The 20,711-nt window shown below is 38.8% G+C and overlaps 2 protein-coding genes across 2 annotated transcripts in view; both read right to left on the bottom strand.

Moving 5' to 3' along the window:
• Positions 1-1,708: 1,708 nt before the first annotated feature.
• Positions 1,709-12,363, bottom strand: LOC135108316 (myeloid differentiation primary response protein MyD88-like). Its single transcript, XM_064019149.1, has 11 exons — positions 12,194-12,363; positions 10,803-10,896; positions 10,254-10,338; positions 9,700-9,829; positions 8,884-9,068; positions 8,406-8,522; positions 7,784-7,911; positions 4,527-4,695; positions 4,025-4,184; positions 3,103-3,298; positions 1,709-2,164 (listed from the first exon to the last, which is right to left on the bottom strand). Exons 4-11 carry the CDS (start codon positions 9,822-9,824, stop codon positions 1,829-1,831), a joined length of 1,416 nt encoding a protein of 471 aa, XP_063875219.1. The 5' UTR covers positions 9,825-9,829; positions 10,254-10,338; positions 10,803-10,896; positions 12,194-12,363; the 3' UTR covers positions 1,709-1,828.
• Positions 12,364-17,410: 5,047 nt separating this feature from the next.
• LOC135108314 (uncharacterized) overlaps positions 17,411-20,711 on the bottom strand; it is a 75,399-nt gene continuing 72,098 nt past the window's right edge. The window contains 2 exon segments of the mRNA XM_064019147.1: positions 17,411-19,280; positions 19,282-20,711. The exon segment at positions 19,282-20,711 is cut by the window's right edge and continues 121 nt beyond it. Coding sequence (XP_063875217.1) covers positions 17,793-19,280; positions 19,282-20,711 — 2,918 coding nt within the window. The 3' untranslated portion in view covers positions 17,411-17,792.

Raw genomic sequence — 20,711 nt, 5'->3', positions numbered from 1 at the left:
CTTATTATAGTCAACAAGTGCATGCTGATTTTGAATCACATGATATTCATTTGCTGTGGTTTTGTTTACATACATGCATAAATAAAAATGTGTTGAATTTATTCTCTTAATATCATTGCATTATCTGTTTAATATTCATGTCTGATAAACCAGCATACAATTGATTTTCTGTGTAAACAAGCCCTTTCCATCCATAGCTCTAACCATAGCATTTACATTAGTACAGAATCAGACCTCAGTCACTGGACAGAGTTTCGTGTATTTTCACACAAGGATTTATGCTGTTTTATTTTGCACTATAACTGAGGCCCAGGAAATTGTGTATACGGGCAGGGCCCGTATACACAAAACCATGTTACAGGAAGGATATAGGCCTGTTAGAATCAATACAAAGGTAAATAACTAAAAAGATCCCAGCGATAAAAAGTATTCCTTACAAATTCCTTAGAGGTGTAGATTGAGGGGATCTGATATAGGTCTTTGAATGGTATGGGGATATGAAAAAGATGATATAAGCAAAATTATTATGGTCAGTAATCAGAGTAGGACAAGAAATAATGCATTCAAGCTTGATAAAGTTAGATTAAAAAATAAAAAAATAAAAAAATGGGGAAATAAATGGTTTTGAGTGGTAGATGAATGGAATAGATTCAGTCAAGTTGTCAGTGTCGACATTATGGAGCTTTTAAAAGAAAGAGTAGATGTACTTTTGGATGAAGGTGATTGGTGGAAATAGGTGTTTTCATGCACCTTAAGTTTACCACTATAAATGGATGAAGCCTTGCTATCCATACCACAAGTACCATGTGTACAGATTCTCCCAGACTTACGAGTGAGTTAGCTTCCAGACAGCTGTTTGCAAGTTATATTCATGAGTCATTGTTTATTCATATAACTTTTTGCCAGAGTTTGGATTACTGTCTAGCATAGATAACCTTATGAAAACCACTTTTGGCCTCCAGGATGCATGATAGATTTTCAAGACTTGGTCCTTAGGGATAAAGACTTATTTTAGGGATAAAATATCACCTTTGATGCCAAAAAATACAGTAATAAATTGTGTGAATATTGTATTGTAAGCATTTTTTCCACAACCAAACTTCTTTAATATAGCCACCTTAGTTTTTCTATTGAGCTGGTCTGATGCTTCGTTGTACTGCCATATCATCACTAACCTTACACATGTTACCCAGCCATGATTATTAACAAATAGAAGTTGGAAAATGCAAAGAAAAAAAAAATCTTGAGCACAACTGAATGCTTATTAGCAGGTCCTCTGTTGTACCCAGTGTGGGTAGCAGCCAAAAGTGGCACTAAGCAGGATGCACATGGCAAATTCTAAATTGCAATAGATTGAGTGACACAGATGAGTGACACAGAATTTGGACTTGCAGGGACTTGTTTGTTTCTCCACATGTTTGTAAGTCTGGAGGCATCTGTACTTTGCTAGCTAGTTCTGTACATTCTTTAAGCTATTATTACTGAAGCCCCTTGTGCTTTTTTATGAGTCATGGTCAATGCACCTAAATGAAAATCATGCTGAAAAGTAGCTGTAAATAAGAGAAGCAAGCATAGCATAAAACTTACACAATATGTAAAAATAAAATGGGTTATATGCAAATTCAAGTTTTCCTACATTTTATCTTATGAAGGAAATTGAGGGTCCACTTTCATCTTTTATCTATCTACGGAGCTTATGTCCTATGTCTTTGGCTTAAATTTCTTTTAATCTCAGGTAAATACATAGTTGACAATACATACATGTTTTTATATCAATGCACTTGCAGAATATTCACTTAGTCAGTCAAATTTAGAAAATATCTAAGTGTTAATTATAAACTTTATGCTTTTTTCTGCCTTTAAAGATTTTCTCTAGAATTCGTGATGGTCTTGAAGTGGAAGTGCTGTCATCTGGTAATAACAGAGCTGCAGAACTAGTAGTACTCATAGGACTTGCACAGGGTGAAGTTGTAGGAACATCTGGTAAAGCTTCAAAAACACTTGTATAATCACTGGATTCCCCAGAAGTGGACGATGTACTCAGCTGAAGAACGGGCCGCTGTTGAATGTTCTGTATGGGGATGGCAGAGCTACAGAGGAAGCCATTTGTGTCAATGAAGTCTTTCTCGTTTGATCCCAACTGATCTGCTTCATCTTTGCCAACCTGCAAAGGTACCAAATGCAAGTATATGATAGTTTAATAATGTAAATTATTAGTGTTACTACTGTAAATTATTAGTGTATTAGGGCTGGTAAAAAAAATATAAAAAAATGGTTTACTACATAATGAAGTGGATGGCCACAAGAGCATGTACCCAAAAGCACCAGGTACATAAAAATCAATGAAAGCCTAGTGTGATTTTAATCAGAGAATGTTGACATCACAGTTCCTCGGATATTTCAGTAACCTTTTGAGTGACCGAAGTATTAAATCACAGCATGTTATTTATCCAAATTGGCAACAAGAAATGCTTCATTTATCTTTTAAAATCTTATCTTATATTGCAGGCAATTTATGATGGAGGAATGAGGCAGAAGAATGCTCAAGCAGGTAACTGCACTCTGGCACTTTTTTCAGAGTAAGGAGCAAGGCCATTGCTGGTCATGTTTCGCCCTCATCACACCTGGTGGGCTTGACCAGTCATTGTGGGTTTGGCATGTCAGCCCTACCCTCTGATGTCCCGGTGGGACCTGAGCGCCATGACCAAACCCTCCAGCGAACAAACATTAAGGAGACAGAGCTCCCCTTTATTTTTAGACCCAGGCTCTTAAGGGCCCCATATAAGAAGGTGTGGCCATGGCAACCACAGGGGTGTGTGCCCTGTTTTAGAGTGGATCCAGGCGTGGATGTCTTCAGTGTCGTAATATGAGGTTTTCAATCTGTGGGCCTGTTCCAAAATGTCACCAGTAGCATTGTCGGTGACAATCTGGACATCCAGCACCACAGATTGGTGCCAGTTCCACATTATGACATCTGGATACCGTGTTCCTGTAGATGATGCCTGTATCGTTGGCTCTCTCAAAACCATATGGTCAGGTGTTCCCTTTTAAACCAGCACAAACTGCATCACTATCACACATTACTACTCTCTATGCACATACTTGATTAGAAGAGTCTTTCAGTGCAGCCGAGCCATTTTTTGCCTTTCCTCTTGCATCTGATCTGCGAAGAAACTTGGAGAAGAAGCTTGGTGACTGTGATGGAGATGGTGTAGTCACAATGTTGAGAGAAGTAGAAGACATCTGGGACGAAGTGGAGGACCCAGACAGTTCCCGTATTCTTACTCCAGACTCAATTCTGTAAAATTACATTAAACTTTAGTGTAAATTACATATGCACACATTTTCATTCATAACATTAAGCCATATTAAAAAAAAAGTAAAAGAAACTGAGTAAAGAGGATTTAATTAGTACAAATACTGTATACCTGGAAGATTTCAGGTCTCCTTGTATCATTAGCAAAATTCAGTTTGATATGTGCAGTTACAATTAAGTTAATGACTGCATTAAGGTACTTTGAAGACAATTTTTTATACTTGCCCACAAACTTGTAATGATCAATTACCAAACTGCCGAGCACTTTTACCTACAAATGCCTGCACAGCAACAGCAGGCACAAAGTCCAGAATTTCAGAGCTGACAAGATTTTTTCCCTTAATGTAAGAGGGACACTGGCCAAGGGGAACAAAAAAAGGCCTACTGATAGTACTTACTAGTCTCTAAACAGAGGTCAAAAAGGATCATCCAAAACTGGACAATAAGTATTTTGAAACCTCCCTCTAGCAATAGTCCAAGTGGTAGGAAGGAGGAAATAAAGGAGGAGGCAAACTCTTGCATTAGAGAAGTGGACTGAATAGGGACACATTATTTGGTTAGATTTCTAAGGGTGTGTCCACACACTCAAACACTGTTTGTCAGACACACACTCAAACACTGTTTGTCAGACAAATGCTTATCAGATGGCAATAGGAAAAGGATAGTGATAGCACCAAGGAAAATTTTTAAACTCTGAATTAACTTTACCTTGAGGAATTTGGTTGATATGTGAGGGAGTCCCGTAGCTTTTCCCAGTAGTTCCAATACCCTTTTGCTCGATAGTAATCCAGAGAGTGGCAGAAACTTATAACAGGCGGCTTGGTACAAGGCTTGTAAAGACAAGGAATGACAATGCGCCTTCGTTGATCTGAAATACATTAATCTATTTTAAACATATGCTAGAAAACAAGTTACATCACTCCCAATATTTTTTTTTCTCATGTTTCCTTCGCATATTTGTAAGCATATGATCAGCCTAAAAAAAGTAATCTTAATAATTTTCAACATTATGCAATCAATCATCATCAGTAGCAGCAACCTATACAAAATGGTTTTATGATAAAGTGAAACAAAACTACTTTATTACCAATACTTATTTCCATTCAAACATTATAAACTCCTAGATTTCTTTTAAAGCACTGTCACACAGTACAAGATATGCAAGTCCTAAACTGGCTTAACTTGTGTACACTTCTATTATAAAACTTACCTATACTGAGAGCATGGGCAAACAGAACAAAGAATTTGTTTGCATTGGAAGCTAAGAATTCTGGTGACAGGATAACAATGACCCTCATGCAGCGCTCAATGATCAGTCTCACAATGCTGTCCGACTCAAACTGTAGTCCTCCAATTAAGTCTCTATCTTTAAGGCAGAGCTGAAATTTACATTTTATAATTACATATGTATCACCTAAAAAACAAATAGAAAATCAACTCCCTAATTATATTTCTGATTATCAACTCCCTAATTATATTTGAAGCTTAAATATGTTGCAAAGAAAGAAAAAAAATACAAATGCTCTGTAAAAGATCATCTATCTGCCAAAGGCTGAAATATTTTATGGAAGAGCCCTCACACCTATGCACAGCTATTTATATTCTTGAAAACCCAAGCATAAAAATCTTTGCATAAATGACAACTAATTTCAAGCAACTCTTGAGGACAGAAAGGGTAAGAGGATGAATAAATGGTGTTACAGAATAAAAAGACAGTAGCAAGACATTTAAGGCCAAAGAAAATCTATTTGGGCCATGGTGATCAGCTTAGCCTGGACTGTGAGGTGTCATATCCCTGCTTCTGTGAGTGTCCCGACTGAGGCTTGATTCCCAGTAACGTATCATGGCCAATTTATCCCACCTTGAGATCAATTCTTTCCATGATGCCCCAAAACAGGGCATCACAAAAGAAATAATAAATAACAGATTGGTTTTATTTAAATCAAATTATTTAAATTTTATTTAAATTGACTTAAATCAGTGTAAAAAAATCATGATTGAAATAAAAATTAAATATACTGTATTAAAAATTATTTAAGTATTACATTGTCAGTAAAAAGTCATGAGTTAAATAAAAATTAAAAAATATACTGTATTAAAATTATTTAAATGTTATGCTGAGAGTAAAATATCAGGATTTAAATAAAATTTAAATATACCGTATTGAAAATTACCTAAGTGGGATAGGGTGTCCCACAAGTTAAAAGTACATACTTCGGGATTTGATAGTTAAAGTAATTCTAAGTCGAAAATACTCTATTCACATATGCTGTGTTTTGCTTTATTTTGTGAGAAATTAACCTGTAAGTTGTGTTTTGGGAACCGCTCCCCCAGGAGGGCCTCCACCTCTCCTCTGCTCGGCTTGCTACTTACTCAAGTGGTGCTATGCAGCATTAAGTATTATTTTTTGTGTACAATCTATGCTGTCAAACTCTTACAGGAAACAATTAACAAATGAGACTAAATTTTTTTTGTACATGTCAGTAAAGAAAATGTACAGATAACACAGCAATACTGTACAGATAATACAGCAATCCTGTGGTTGTTAAGTGCTACTTTTGAAACATACATAGCAACTCACCAGCTTCACAACAACTGCCTGGCATTAAGTGATGTGAAATTGTGCTATGTTCTGTGAATTTTGTCCGTTAGTGTATCTGTATTCTTGTACTGATAGTGGGGCTTCGTTTTGTCATCTGAACGATACCATCATGAGTTGCTCCAATACGTCCAGCTGCTGCAGAAGTAGCAGGGGAACATCCTCTCTCATGGCAATGTTGACACACACTGTAGAACACTGTTATCTGGGTGTCTTCTGTCTGGGTACCTGCATCTGTATTCTGCTGCTGCAGCCTGGACATTCCCATCACAGAATGAATATCACGTCATGAGTATCATCACATGAATATAATGTTTGAATATTCAGTGTTACTGAATGTGAAAGGTATTTTCACCGTAGCAAAAAGATACACTTTGGCAGTCAGATGATTGATGAGGCCTGTCACTTTGATGTCAAGATGTCAACTGTTTGGGTGTTGAGGGGGTGACAGTTGCAGTGAGTTGGCATGTATGTTTAAAAAGTAGCACTTAACAACCACTGTACTGCTGTGTTACCTGTACATTTTCTTCACTGACACATACAAAAATTTAATCTGTCATTTGCTAACTGTTTCCTGTAAAGATTTGGCTTTGAAGATTGTACACAAAAAAATTATTTCTTAATATTGCATGGTGCCACTTGAGTACACAGCAAGCCAAGGAGGGAAGGAAGGTGTGGAGACTTCCAAACTTTAAAAACAGCAGCCCAGATTGTCCAGAAACTTTCCTTCTACTGTCTTTGTTTTTTCACCATCTTTTATCGCCTTTCTCCCACTATCCTCCCATCTCATCATTCCCCCAATAATGTAACCCTTTCTAAATAAACTGATGAACTGTTAAAAAGGAAGAAGGTGGAGGCCCACCCAAGCGAGCGGTTCACACAAAACACAATTTACACATTAATTTCTTGCAAAATAAACCAAAACACAGCATAAATGTATAGAGTACTTTTGACTTGGAATTACTTGAACTATCAAATCCCAAAGTATGTACCTTAACCTGCAGGACACCCTGTATTGAGAGTAAAAAGTCATGATTTTAATCAAAATTAAATATACCGTATTAAAAATTATTTAAGTGTAATATTGAGTAAAATATCTAATTATTTAAACTACACATTTTTTAAATAAATATATATATATATATATATATATATATATATATATATATATATATATATATATATATATATATATATATATATATATATATACACACACACACACACACACACACACACACACACACACAAGATATATATATATATATATATATATATATATATATATATATATATATATATATACACACACACACACACACACACAAGGAAGAAGATGTGAAGCAGTTGTACAAGAAAAGTACCAAGTCTACTTGACCTATACTGAGTGTAATGATCCTGCAATAAGTCAGGCACCAGTGAATCATTGCCATCTCTTACAAGAAAAATATTCAAATGCATAAAAAAAAAAAAAAGAAGGCAAGATCTTTTGTTGATAATAACAATAAACGTAATTATGAAGTTTAATAAGCTTAATTCTTATTTTTAATTCAAAGTTAGTTACTTTAACATAACAGATCTTACTTATTAAACTTAGTCCTACTTATAATTTTAATGTAAAAAAATCATGTTAGGTAATGTATATTAAATTGCAATTTCACTTAACATTGGCCAAGTTTAATACAAGAAAATGGCCTCATAAGACTAAAACAAATAATCAGTGCAAACAAACATGAATTAATGCAAAAAAAAATCACTTAAATGAAAAAAAATTAAATTAAAAATTTTATTTAAATAGATTATTTTTATTTATTTATTTATTTTTAAATCATGATCTTTTCCAACCATGATAAATAATCAAAACCAACCTTGAGACCATATTCTCCTTCTAATTTTTCCACCATTTCTTGAACAAAATCAATATCTTCATCAGCAAAAAGGACAAGAGCAGTATACTGTTGCAATCCAAGTCCCAAGCTCAAATTCTTACGATCATCTGTAATTCACATTTCTTCAGATGGACAGAAAGATGACCAGTAAACAATATTCTCATGAGAGAAAATGAAACCTCCACAGTAAGGAGATACTTGTGTATTGTACACATTGTGTATTGTGCACATTTATAATAAGCTCACTGTGGTTAGCTTTATGCACCTCATTTAGCTAATAAATTACAAAATTAATAGAAAATAGTAGGATTTCTAAAACAAATGAGAAAAATTCTGATAGTATTTCATATCTCATCCTCTCTCATCTGTCATGAATTGAAGTGTTGCAATAACATTATATGTATTATTTGCTACTGGTAATCAAATTTAATTTAAACATTTATTTGTCATCAAAGAATTAAAATAATTTATTGAATTGCATAAAGAAATCAACTGACATTAATAAAAATATATAATACTATAAAAGATAAAAACACTGTTGCAGCAGCAATTGCAATATACATACTACAAAATGTATCAATTAATAGAGAAAATAACTTACCAACAGTAAGGATATTGTCATCATAAGCAGCCACATCAGTCACCAGCTGGTCCATGGGTGGTGGCAAGGCAGTCAAGGCCCCACCTCCTTCCTTCATACACTTGTCATAATCAGCATCTGATGAAAACAGTTAAATTATTAAAATTATAGTTACAGTAAGGTTATGGATGGATATGTAACAACAATCAGTTATCTTACTTGCATATCAAACGAGTCCAATCACAGATTCATAAGAATTAATTACTGTATAACAATAAAGCTGAAATAATAATGCAGTGGCTCTATGTTATCAAGTAAAATTCTAAGGAATCTCACACAAAGATTAGCAAATGGAAGTATGGGTAAGGCAGGATTCATTACAGAACACAGAAAATGGAATACTGCACTGCATCTAGTTTAATGTCCTTATTTTCATGCTTGGGCAACTTACAAATCCAATGACAATTAACAATATGATGCCTACATATTGAATACTTACATATCATATCCCTTGTATCATCAATAACATCAAAGCGATCCATGGCTTCCAAATAGTTCCATAATTGTCCCATTAGACTTCCTTTTTGGCCAAGTAAATGCAAACAATGTTCTGTAGGGGAAATTTTTCCGCTACTGATGCTGCCCACATCCAACTCTGCCTGCTCTGCCACACCTCTCCAGTCTCTGCAGGGATTGTGTTCATTTCATTATACTTATTGAGAATAATGTTATGGTAGTCCAGTACTGCTAATGTAGCAAAAGAAAATCTAAGTCTGGCCACATCTGCTCAGGCCTTTGTGATTGTCTTGGGCTGATTGATGCTTCTCTGAGTTTTCTGAGAGGTTTGATCCTAAACAGAAGCCTGTCATGACTAATACATCCAACTTCAGATAAATTACCCAAAGTTTCCTATGATGCCCCAAAGCAGGGCATGACATACAACAGTGTTGATGTAGAGCTGGTAGAGCCACATGTCCCTGGCCTTGCCATGTGGAATCATATGGCAATTTCCTTTCTCCACTGCCTTTATATTCCATGTTATAGCCGACTGATACCTATTTTTAGGCTGGGAGAACCTAGGTATAAATATAAATTAGTAATAAATGGCAGCTTTTGCTACGGCTTGTAGTATTTGAAATCAAGTAACTGTTCAAAAACCAAATTATGGTATGGCAACTGAAGAAATTATGAGTTAATATTTTTGTTTGAAAACAAAGTTGTTAGAAAAGGGAGATGTTCAGTAACTGAGGTTCCACTGCACATATATTTTGTTCCAAACACTGCATAATGTATATCAAGGAGTGAATTACATTACCTGTGTATTCCCTGTGAAGCTAATAGGATCTTTCGTGAATCAAGTCGGCAGGCCATGTGCTTTCTTGTGGATGGGCTCAAAATTCTCACAGGAGCCTCAGCTACTTCTCCTCGGTGAATAGACATATTATCTTGGAGAATCAACACAAAAATTAGGTAATTTTTTAATCATTACTCATGCTTTTTTTCTAAAATCCTACACAGGCTGAGAAAGGATACTACAATGCAGAGGTTAATACCTCAAAAGAGAACAGTTAAGAAATATATTAGAATGATTGTGACCAGATCAAGTCCAGATTTATGCTATGGATACATCAATCAGATTTGTAATTAATGGCTGAGATGAGATTAATTTTGGATGATACTTTTGACCTTTCTTTTGGGACTGGCACCTCAGTGAGCCTTTTTTTTTCTTCTCTTTTTGTTGCCCTTGGCCAGTGCACCTCTCACATAAAACAAAAAAATTCTCAAGGGAATTCTGAGGGAGTAAAATTACAATATATAAAGCAAAATTAAGAAATCTCTTATAGAAACCAACAGTAGCATTACACCAACCTGAATGTATATGACAACTGAAAAAAATATATAATCAAACTGTTACGTGTCCTTCATGGCCCATGTCTCATCCCTTGGGTTCCGCCTGTAAAGAAAACACATTGTCATCAATTGTAATTCTGCTCACATGGACATATATTGGAATCCACTTAAAGAAGTATGAAAAAATGCTGCTTAAACCAACCAATCATAGCCATACACTTATGTGGGGAAGCAAATGCAATGTTCTGGCTTTATACCACCTGTGAAAAATACCAATAAAAATTTTTTTAAGTCTTTGTATTCATTAATTTCTTTAAGGAGGCAGCAAAGTGACCTTGCATTGCTACCAGTCCTTATTTATTTGTAAGATACTAGATTATATATATACTGTATATCTATATAGTCCATTAAATTGCAAATGAATAAGAATGTTGGTAAGAATGCAAAGCCAATTTTCCAAACATCATAAAACAAGATGTACATACATCAATCAGTGGACAACAGCAACATCCAGTGGCACAATTACTAAACACACTGCATTATAAATAAGTAAGAGAGCTGCCGTACCTTATCACAGTGTTGGCTGACTAGGAGGTGGAAGTAATTCACTGTTTAGTCTGGCCTCTTGGGATGGAACACTACCATGGCATGTTACCACCTCCTGTTGAGAGGCGAGTTTATATTATACCTGTACCTATAGTGAGTAGAATGGACATCACAACAGAGAGAGAGAGAGAGAGAGAGAGAGAGAGAGAGAGAGAGAGAGAGAGAGAGAGAGAGAGAGAGAGAGAGAGAGAGAGAGAGAGAGAGAGAGAGAGAAGGAAAGGGAGAGGGAGAGAGGGAGAGATTTGCCAAACTATAACTTCAGACACCATCTGTAACATTTTATTGTTGCACAAGACACCTACAGATGGAACTGAACATTTACAAAAGTTTCAGCGAATGGTAAACATAAAAGTAAAAATAAAACAATGCCGCTATTAAGTTAAAGGTGCCAAAAGACCGACAAGACCTTGTGACATGTGACCTTGGGAGGATCCATGAGGGTGAAGTCCTTACTACTTAGGGTCAGGTTATAATTTCCAGTTAGATTTGAAAGTTCCATCACTTTTATGTGGCCAAGAGACTGATACACAACAGTCAGCATGACTGCAGGAATGCTTAAAGCTGTGATGCCCTCCAGACAGGGTTACATCAGGGTAATTTTGTTTCCCATGCTCTAAAACTTCTCCCATGGCCTCAAGTTTGCAAGGAAAAATATAGTTATTGCTCTACAGCAGAGAGAGAGAGAGAAAGAAAAATAAATATATTTGTCTGGCTGATTTAAAACACATCAAAGTATCAGAAAAAATATATAATGAAAGAGATGTGATCTTCTTACAGTCTTCAAAGATTATACTGTATCTACTACCAGATATTGCAATTTCGGTACACAAAACAATAAATAAAACTTAAATACACAAAATTAAGTTTAAGTAAAAAAAAAAAAAAACTTATATGGTCATAAATGCAAAAAAATGACACTGAATAGTTTCCAAATCACAACTACATATTCCACATATTCAGATGGAGGTTCATATCTGAAAACCAGAGTGAAAAAACCTCTTCCAGTTGATTACCTGCGAATAACTATCTTAGAAGACATGAATATAAGTCGAAATTAACAGTTACAGAGAAAAATACTAAAAATTAAATATGTATATGCAATCACGACTTAGCACCGACAAATGTTGCACGTGTAGAATCAACAGGTGATTAAGAATCACTTATATAGGGCGTTCACACAAAGAGAGAAAACTAAGTGTTCTGGTGGACATAGATGACAAATGAACTCTCCATACTTCAGTGGGGTAATTATCAGGGAGAATATGTACACCAGCAGTGATATTCAGATATAAGAAAAAAAAACTAACATTAGAGGGGGTGCGTGACTTAGAAAGGGGCGTGTCAGAACTAACCTGGAGTCCCACCTGTTGCTTCAAGGAGCCCAGAGATTGTTTATGTGCGTCAGCTGATCGGACACGTTCTCTCGTTCAGCGTACCATTTCCTATTACGCATTTTGAAGGGAAACTAAAGTAAATACGATTCCTAGGCTAAACACGTCATTTACTCTGTGTCATTCATGGCGTACGTGACTGAGTATGATGCTCTCTCTCTCTCTCAACCGATACGCATTACTTTATCCTTCAAGATACCATATCACAAAATATTCACACACATACACACACACACACACACACACACACTCAAATGTTTGTTTATGGAATTTATTCATAGCAATCGACAAACATGAAAAGCAGGAGGCATGCTTATAGTTTATAACTGCGTACCAATAATAATGGTGTAAGAAAATATAAATTGATATAAAAGGTTTGTATCAGTCAGGAAATTTAGTATAAGGATGACAGAACAACAAAAAGTAAGGATGTGCTGAGTTATTTATTTATTTATTTTCTTGTTTATTTAGTTATTTTTATTTATTTTTTTTTTTTATGTAGGAGGGACACCGGCTGAAGCCACCATAAATTCTCCCTCACCCCACAAAAAAAAAAAAGCCCAAAAGCGGTAGTCAAAAATTGAAGGATAAGCGTCTTGAAACCTCCCTCTTGAAGAAGTTCAAGTCATAGGAAGGTAGAAATACGGAAGCAGGCAGAGTTCCGTAGTTTACCGGAGAAAGGAATGAATGATAGAGAATATAATAAGGTCATCACGACAGAATATACGTTACAGAGACAGAACAGGGGTGAGAGAAAGAAGAATGTCTTGTGCAGCGAGGCCGCTGGAGGAGGAAAGGCATGCAGTTAGCAAAATCAGAAGAGCTGTTACCATGAAAATAGCGGTAGAAGATAGCAAGAGATGCAACACTGCGGCGATGAGAGAGAGGTTGAAAACAGTCAGTTAGAGGAGAGGAGTTGATGAGACGAAAAGCTTTTGATTCCACCCTGTCTAGAACAGCGAAGTGAGTGGAACCCCACCCCAGACATGTGAAGCATACTTCATACATGGACGGATAAGGCCCCCAGTTCAGAACAGCTGGAAGAGTGAGAAAAACTGGCGGAGACGTCTCAAAACTCCTAACTTCATAGATAGAATCTGTTTCAGCTAGAGATGAGATGTGAAGTTCCTAGTTTAGATTAAAAGTAAAAGACAAACTGAAGATGTTCAGTGTAGAAGAGGGGGACAGTTGAGTGTCATTGAAGAAGAGGGGATGGTTGTCTGAAAGGTTGTGTCGAGTTGATTGATGGAAGAATTAAGTTTTTGAGGTATTGAACAATACCAAGTTTACTCTGCCCTAATCAGAAATTTTAGAGAGGTCAGAAATCAGGCGTTCTGTGGCTTCCCTGCGTGAGCTGTTTATTTCCTGGAGGGTTGAACGTCTACGAAAAGATGTGTGAAAGTGCAGAGAGGTATCATCAGCGTTGTAGTGGATAGGATAAGAAGTTTGGTTTAGAAGATCATTGATGAATAATAGGAAGAGATTTGGTGACAGGACAGAACCCTGAGGAACACTACTGTTAATAGATTTAGGAGAATAACAATGACCATCTACCACAGCAGCAATAGAACGGTCAGAAAGGAAACTTGAGATGAAGTTACAAAGTGAAAAATAGAAGCCGTAGGAGGATAGTTTGGAAATCAAAGTTTCGTGCCAGACTCTATCAAAAGCTTTTGATATGCATAAGGCAATAGCAAAAGTTTCACCAAAATCTCTAAAAGAGGATGATCAATACTCAGTAAGGAAAATCAGAAGATTACCAGCAGAGCAGCCTTGACGGAACCCGTACTGGCGATCAGATAGAAGGTTGAGAAGTGATAGATGTTTAAGAATCTTCCTGTTGAGGATAGATTAAAAAACTCTAGATAGGCAGGAAATTAAAGCAATAGGACGGTAGTTTGAGGGATTAGAACGTTTTTTTAGGAACAGGCTGAATGTAGGCAAACTTCCAGCAAGAAGGAAAGGTAGATGTTGACGGACAGAGTTGAAAGAGTTTGACCAGGCAAGGTGCAAGAACGGAGGCGCAGTTTCGGAGAACAATAGGAGGGATCCCATCGGTCCATGAGCCTTCCGAGGGTTTAGGCCTGCGAGGGCATGGAAAACATCATCATTTATTATTATTATTATTTTATTGTTATTATTAGACAAGATAAGAACAGATGATACATAGAGATATACAATCTAGAGTCGAACAGAGCACAGAGTGATAAAAGGGAGGGATCCATTGGGGTGAAGTGTGCATTATCAGAGGAAAAATGTGCAAACGCTATACAGGAATTTAAAGAGAATAATATTTTTGTTGAAAATGTGTCATAATGAACTTGCAGCACTCTCTCTCTCTCTCTCTCTCTCTCTCTCTCTCTCTCTCTCTCTCTCTCTCTCTCTCTCTCTCTCTCTCTCTCTCTCTCTCTCTCTCTGTGTGTGTGTGTGTGTGTGGGGGGGGGGGGGTTATAGCAAGAAAATACATCCATGAATGAGTAAGTAATTATATAGGAACAAATAAACGTTCATGTGTTGGTCATGACTAGTGGGATCCTCGCTCTGCGCACGTGGGCATACTTAAGCACATTACGCATGCGCAGAACTCAGTTCATGCAATACCACTCACTGGCTCTAAGCACATGGTTTTACTACATATATGACACTTCAATGTAAATATGAAACAGCAATTGCATCTTTGAAAATGAGCAAACAGTTCTCTCTCTCTCTCTCTCTCTCTCTCTCTCTCTCTCTCTCTCTCTCTCTCTCTCTCTCTCTCTCTCTCTCTCTCTCTCTCCCCCCCCTCCTCTCTCCCCCCCCCCCCCCCCCCCCCCCCCCCCCCCCTCTCTCTCTCTCTCTCTCTCTCTCTCTCTCTCTCTCTCTCTCTCTCTCTCTCTCTCTCTCTCTCTCTCTCTCTCTCTCTCTCTCTAAGATGAAAGACTATAAAGATAACGATAAAGATCAATACAGAAACAGTGACAGAGAAAACAGACTGACCGACTGATTGATTAAATTGTTAGTGTGTCGCAATAACGAGATCATATGACGAGAGAGAAAAAGAACTGTTATCCTTTACTTAAGGTACCTATTGACTCGGCACTAACAACTTGATTATTGAGTCTATTCCATTTACCTGCTTCTCTCTTCCAGTCATTATTCTTTTATGCTATTCTGATTACTGACCCTGAGGATTTTGTTTTCGTCACCTTTGTTATCAGTTACTTAAGACTTCTATCAGATCCCCTCTAAATCTAATCCTCTCTGTATTGACTCTAACTTCTGGTAATGTGAGAACCTGAATTACTCAACAATCTAGATGAAGTCTGACCAGTGCCAAATAAATTATAACTATTACTCCTAAAGATTCATCCTAATACACAGTTTCCTTATTTCTGGCTTCTATGCATTATTTTCTCTAAGGGAGATCTCATTCCTGAATTGTTTTCGCCTTCTGATCCTGATGTTGATGATAATGAGTCATGTGAAATAACAAACTTTAGTAATTATAAATAATTTAAAGACAGTGAATCCTTACCTGTGCGTTTCTCTCTCTCTCTCTCTCTCTCTCTCTCTCTCTCTCTCTCTCTCTCTCTCTCTCTCTCTCTCTCTCTCTTTAGCCTGAAGGGCTTCACTCATCCCAAACGGCGCAGAAAAGCTGCATGGGCCTCTATTGCAAAGAAGAATGTTGATACGGCCCATCACTATCACTATTAGATATTTTTTTCCTGCATTTAGCGAATGTTGGGGCCGCACATTAATATTTCGTTAAGATGCCACCCTGGGAACGTTAATGAGTTACCTGGCATACCGGTACTTGAACAACACTTGTGTATATGTTATAGTCTTACCCAGCTGAGAAAGGCGAGAGTGCTGCCTTTCTCTATGTTGTTTGGAGCCATGGACAACAGCAGTCCTACAATGCGCACTAGAGTGAAGGAAATGACTACATTGCAAGCGAGAACGAAGGCACGTCCGTCTCTTGAGAGGCTCATGTTTGGAATGTACAGGCGGCTCGTGGAAAGTTCCTCCTCCCAATTCCATGAAGCTTCGATCCATACTCGAGGCAGATACCTCGATACTTTGAACAACACAGTTTTAGATTGATTTCGAACATCTCTGGTGTTCATTCTCTGCTATTTACGCTAGAGGAAATTCTGACACTGTAGTTACTCACCATATACGCTGCAGAAAACTGTACATATATACATATATAAATCTCTATCTTCCTTTCCTTCAAGTGTAGGCAGGTAGATTTATTTAACTATTCTGCTGAATCTTCCACTTCTATCTGACCTTTACAATTATATACTTTAAATTCCATCAGTCTCTCTCTCTCTCTCTCTCTCTCTCTCTCATTGCATTCTTGGATGGTTCTGTTGTTATTCATTTCTTTCACATGACCTTGTTCTTCCCGCGCCTAACCAGCCTATCAATCATTTGACCATGTCATCACCCAAAGGAGCCCAAGCCCTTACCAGATGTTATGCTTCATCACCGTCACTACAGCTCATTCCCTCCCTCCTTGAAACGACAAGAACTAGAACAAGAGCAGCAGCAGCAATACTACTATTGCTGCAACAACAACAACAACTACTACTACTACTACTCGTATTACTGTATAACAACAACAACAATAACAGCAACAACGACAACAAAAACTACTACTACTACTAACTACTACTACTACTACTATTGTTGCTGCTGTTCCAACTACTACAATGACTGTTATTATTACTACAGTACTAGTACTACTACTACCACTACAAGACTCCATTTTCCGCATACCACAAGCGCCTCTCATTTGCAATATTAAACTTCTACTTACCATCTATGCCTTATTGTGGGTTGTTTTGATGTACAGTACCTTTCAAAGATGTCATTTTGTTTTTCTTCTCTCTCCACGTCTCCATGTTTCTCTGCATATACCTCTTCCACTTTTTTTTTTGTTGACCCTCAATTTTTATTGTATTTGTAAAATCATTTACTTTTTTGTTTTTAGCCTTTTTTTTTTACTATTAGGTAAGTACATTATCGATTTTTCTTGGCATTCAGAGTGCACAATCAATTTATCAAGTTAAGGAAAAAATTATTATTGCACTTATGTTTTTCCATGGAAATTCCAAATATTCCTAGTATTTTGCAGTGTTAAGACCTGTTTGTGTGCTAAGACATGCTAATAGGCAACAAGAAAGACAGGCATTCACATATATCTCCAATTTTATTAACAACATATAAACATATAGTTAGTAATAATATTTTACAAAAAAGTTTGGTGACGTGGGCTGGAGAAAGAGAGGCAGAGGTGGCAAATCTGCCAGTAGTCAGACTCCATTTCTTGCTCAATCTCTCCAATGTGACAATAGTATAAGGCCTTATTCTAATGACTTAGAGGATAACTCTGTACAAAATATACAAATTATGATACAGATACATACAAAAGCTTATCGTCTTGAGCATTTAGTACGTTAGAAGAATAATCTAACAGAGAGTCTGCTGTGTTAGTGGCGGCAATGAAGGCAGATAGTGCAGCCGCTGAGTGAACAAGCGCGGTGGGCAAAGGTGAGACCGAGGGCACTCTTCGCTAGACGTAAGACTCTTCGCCGTAGTTAGAGTGGGGACGTGACTTTCTTGAGGTAAAGGAGTCTCCCGCCCCAAGGTGATAAGAGGTAATTGGGGCACGGTGGGCGGAGGGTGGCGGCCGGTAGGGAGGAGGATGAACCTTAGCACCCTTCAAGGTTTCTCCAAATATTGCTCTCAACTGTGACACTGACCAACTAATTTCTTGTCTTATGTCTGGGTCCAACTGGCGCAAGTCCCGGAGTGCAGCATGGCCTGAGAAGTCTTGTAGAGAGGGAGTGGTATGGTAGTCCCAGTCTTCCTCCTCACCACCATCAGAGTCTGGGTGCTGCACAGGACAAGAGTCACGGGAGGGCACACTCTTGCTGCGGTGAGATGCTGAAGAGTCCCGCCTTCTTGCTCTCCCACGACGCTTCTCATTGTGTGCATTGGTGTCTGGGACGGACACAGAGGTCACGTGTGAATCCTGTGCCCAGGAGCCTGATGTCTGAATACCTTCATCCTTCACTTCATCCTCTAAATCATAATCATCTGTCTGTGTCTCAATGCTCTTCTTCTCTACTCTGGGAGGCGAAATTGCTCGGCTGGTAGTCTGTCTTACCCGTGACTCTGGTACTTGGGAGTAAGCAGACTCAATTTCAATCACTGTACGTTCTTTGGGAGGGAGGGAAGGTGGACTGTCATCTGTGTAAATGATGGTTTTATGGTAGGGTGGATCACATCCATAAGACGTGGGTAAAGAAGAAACTGAGCGTGATTTGCGAGCCTGAGTTTCAACATGGACAGGAGGCAGGTGCTTGAGGCGTCCCAGGCCATCACTCACCCTACGGTTGCTCCGCTGCTTGGGAGGCAGTGGTGGGGGCTCAGACTTGGGTGGTAGTGGTGGTGGTCGCTCATATTCATCACTGTCTTCTGCTTGAGCTGGGGAGGCACGTACTAAATCACTTGGGTATGTGTTCTCCTCTTGGTAGATTCTCAAAGACTCTTCATACAGTTGCTTGGCTCTTGCTGACTTCATCTTTTCTTCACGTATGGCATATTCATTGAAATGGCCGTCTCTTCCTGAAGGAGAACCCTGCACGGGTCCTTGCTGCTGTCCACCACGATACATGAGGGAACGCCGGGTTAGAGCTTCCTCATAGGAGGGTGGATTGGAGGCGAGAGTGGAGGTGCTGCCAGCAGATACCACTGTGCACATACTTCCCGTCCTCTCACTCTTAAAGGAGGAGTTACGAGAGTTATGAGATTCACCAGAGTCTGATGGTGTGTGTTCATTGCCATAAATAGCTTCCCAGGTATTCAGACCACCACCACCATATTCTTTTCCTCTTGAATTTGATCTTGAGACATGTGGTGTTGAATCATCATCACTCAAAGTGGAAGAATCGTAGGATCGGTCAGCCTCATCATGTATTTGGGGAGTGGACCTGGAGCGGTGCCAGGACACGGCATCATGGGAGGAGGATCGGGACACAGCCGGGGTGTTGTCTGGGGGACCGTCCCATTCGCTCCTCATGAGCAGGTTCAGTTAAGTAGTGAGCAGATTTTGATCTACGAATGGGTGACTCCCGCCCTCCAACCATACCCTCATCTTCATCAGGAGGTGGTGGCGGAGCACGTCCCTTCCCGTGTTGTGCAGGCCTCTTGTTGCCCACACCACTGGGCCCTAAGGATATGCCATATTCTAGCCCATTATATTTGTTTAGAAGAGACTCCTCGGAATTTGATCTGACCAAACTCCCATCTCCACTGCTTGATCGAGACACCTTGCGTAGATTTGATCGTCGGCGCATCCAGTCATGGCGCTGGAAGTTGGAATTGACAACAAAAGGTGGAGGATTAACCATGGTGCCTGAACCAGTGGGAGGAACACTGTATATAGAGTCTTCCTCTTGTCCTTTCCTATACACATCACTCATGCAGTCCTGCCGGCTCTGGTACACTCTGGTGTATTCCTTTCCCTGGCCCGAGCCACCGTGGACATATCCTGGGGTGGAGTATGTGATCTGTATCCGAGCATGTTCCCTACTTGGGGCAGCATAATAATTTTCTGGATCATCATATCCAACTGGCACCTTGTCAGGTCTGCGATATACAGAAGCATATATTGCATTAGGATTGTTAGGGGCTGTGTAGTGTTGGAATCGTTCACCAGAGCGTTCGGAGTGGCCACCACTACTGTAGTTACTGACACTTTTATCAGCTCCAGAATGTCCGGAGCTAGTAGATTCACTCTCTTCTTCATCAGGAGTGTACAGCTGTGAATCACTCATGGTCAGTCCTGAGTCACGGCTCAGATTAGTTAGAGACATTTTGTCTTTCCGAGGCAGAGGAGAGAGTTCACCTTCCTGGAGGAGTTCACGCTCCAGTGAGTCGATGCTGCTGTCATCTCTTCTCATGCCACCTGAGCTGTGAAGGCTGTGACCACTGTGAAGGCTATGGAGACTATCAGACTCTTCTGCACCACTGTCCTGCCTCATGGGGTCCCTCTCTGGAGGTTCACCTAGGAGATGAAGGACATCTTCACCAAATATATCTCCACATCGCTCAATGAGAAATTCCACAACAGCTGGCACTTGTTTGGAGGCCTCTGGACTAAGAGCAAGAACTGGAGATGAAGGCCACAAGATGGATGGTCCAACACAAACTGCCAGGTTGGAGGCAGACATCATGTTTTCAGAAGCTCGTCGTGTGATGTGATGCAGCACACAGAGGAAATGCTGGAGGAGGAGGAGGTGAGCGCGTGGCAGCCGAGAACACAGCAACAAAGTACGTGATATGCGTTCTCTCAATCCACTGATAAGAGATAATTCAAGCCACTCGTCATACAGGTCAGCAACCAGCAAGCAATCAGGCATGGAGCGCAGGAAGTCCTTGAGGAGTGCTGCAACAGCTGTGATGTGAATGCTCTCCAAGTCAAGAT

Source organism: Scylla paramamosain, chromosome 17, assembly GCF_035594125.1.
Source record: "Scylla paramamosain isolate STU-SP2022 chromosome 17, ASM3559412v1, whole genome shotgun sequence".
NCBI classification, from domain to species: Eukaryota; Metazoa; Arthropoda; class Malacostraca; order Decapoda; family Portunidae; genus Scylla; species Scylla paramamosain.
Note: the sequence above shows the minus strand (reverse complement) of the source record. Positions and strands in the feature narration are given on the sequence as shown.

Bases quoted from the DNA above. Each gene is read 5' to 3' on its own strand.
- LOC135108316 (XM_064019149.1), bottom strand. From the start codon at position 9,824: ATGTCTATTCACCGAGGAGAAGTAGCTGAGGCTCCTGTGAGAATTTTG. The intron at 4,696-7,783 runs GTTGGTTTTGAT...TGTAAATTTCAG, and splicing joins AAGGAGAATATGGTCTCAAG to CTCTGCCTTAAAGATAGAGA. The intron at 4,185-4,526 runs GTAAGTTTTATA...AATGTATTTCAG, and splicing joins TGCCCATGCTCTCAGTATAG to ATCAACGAAGGCGCATTGTC.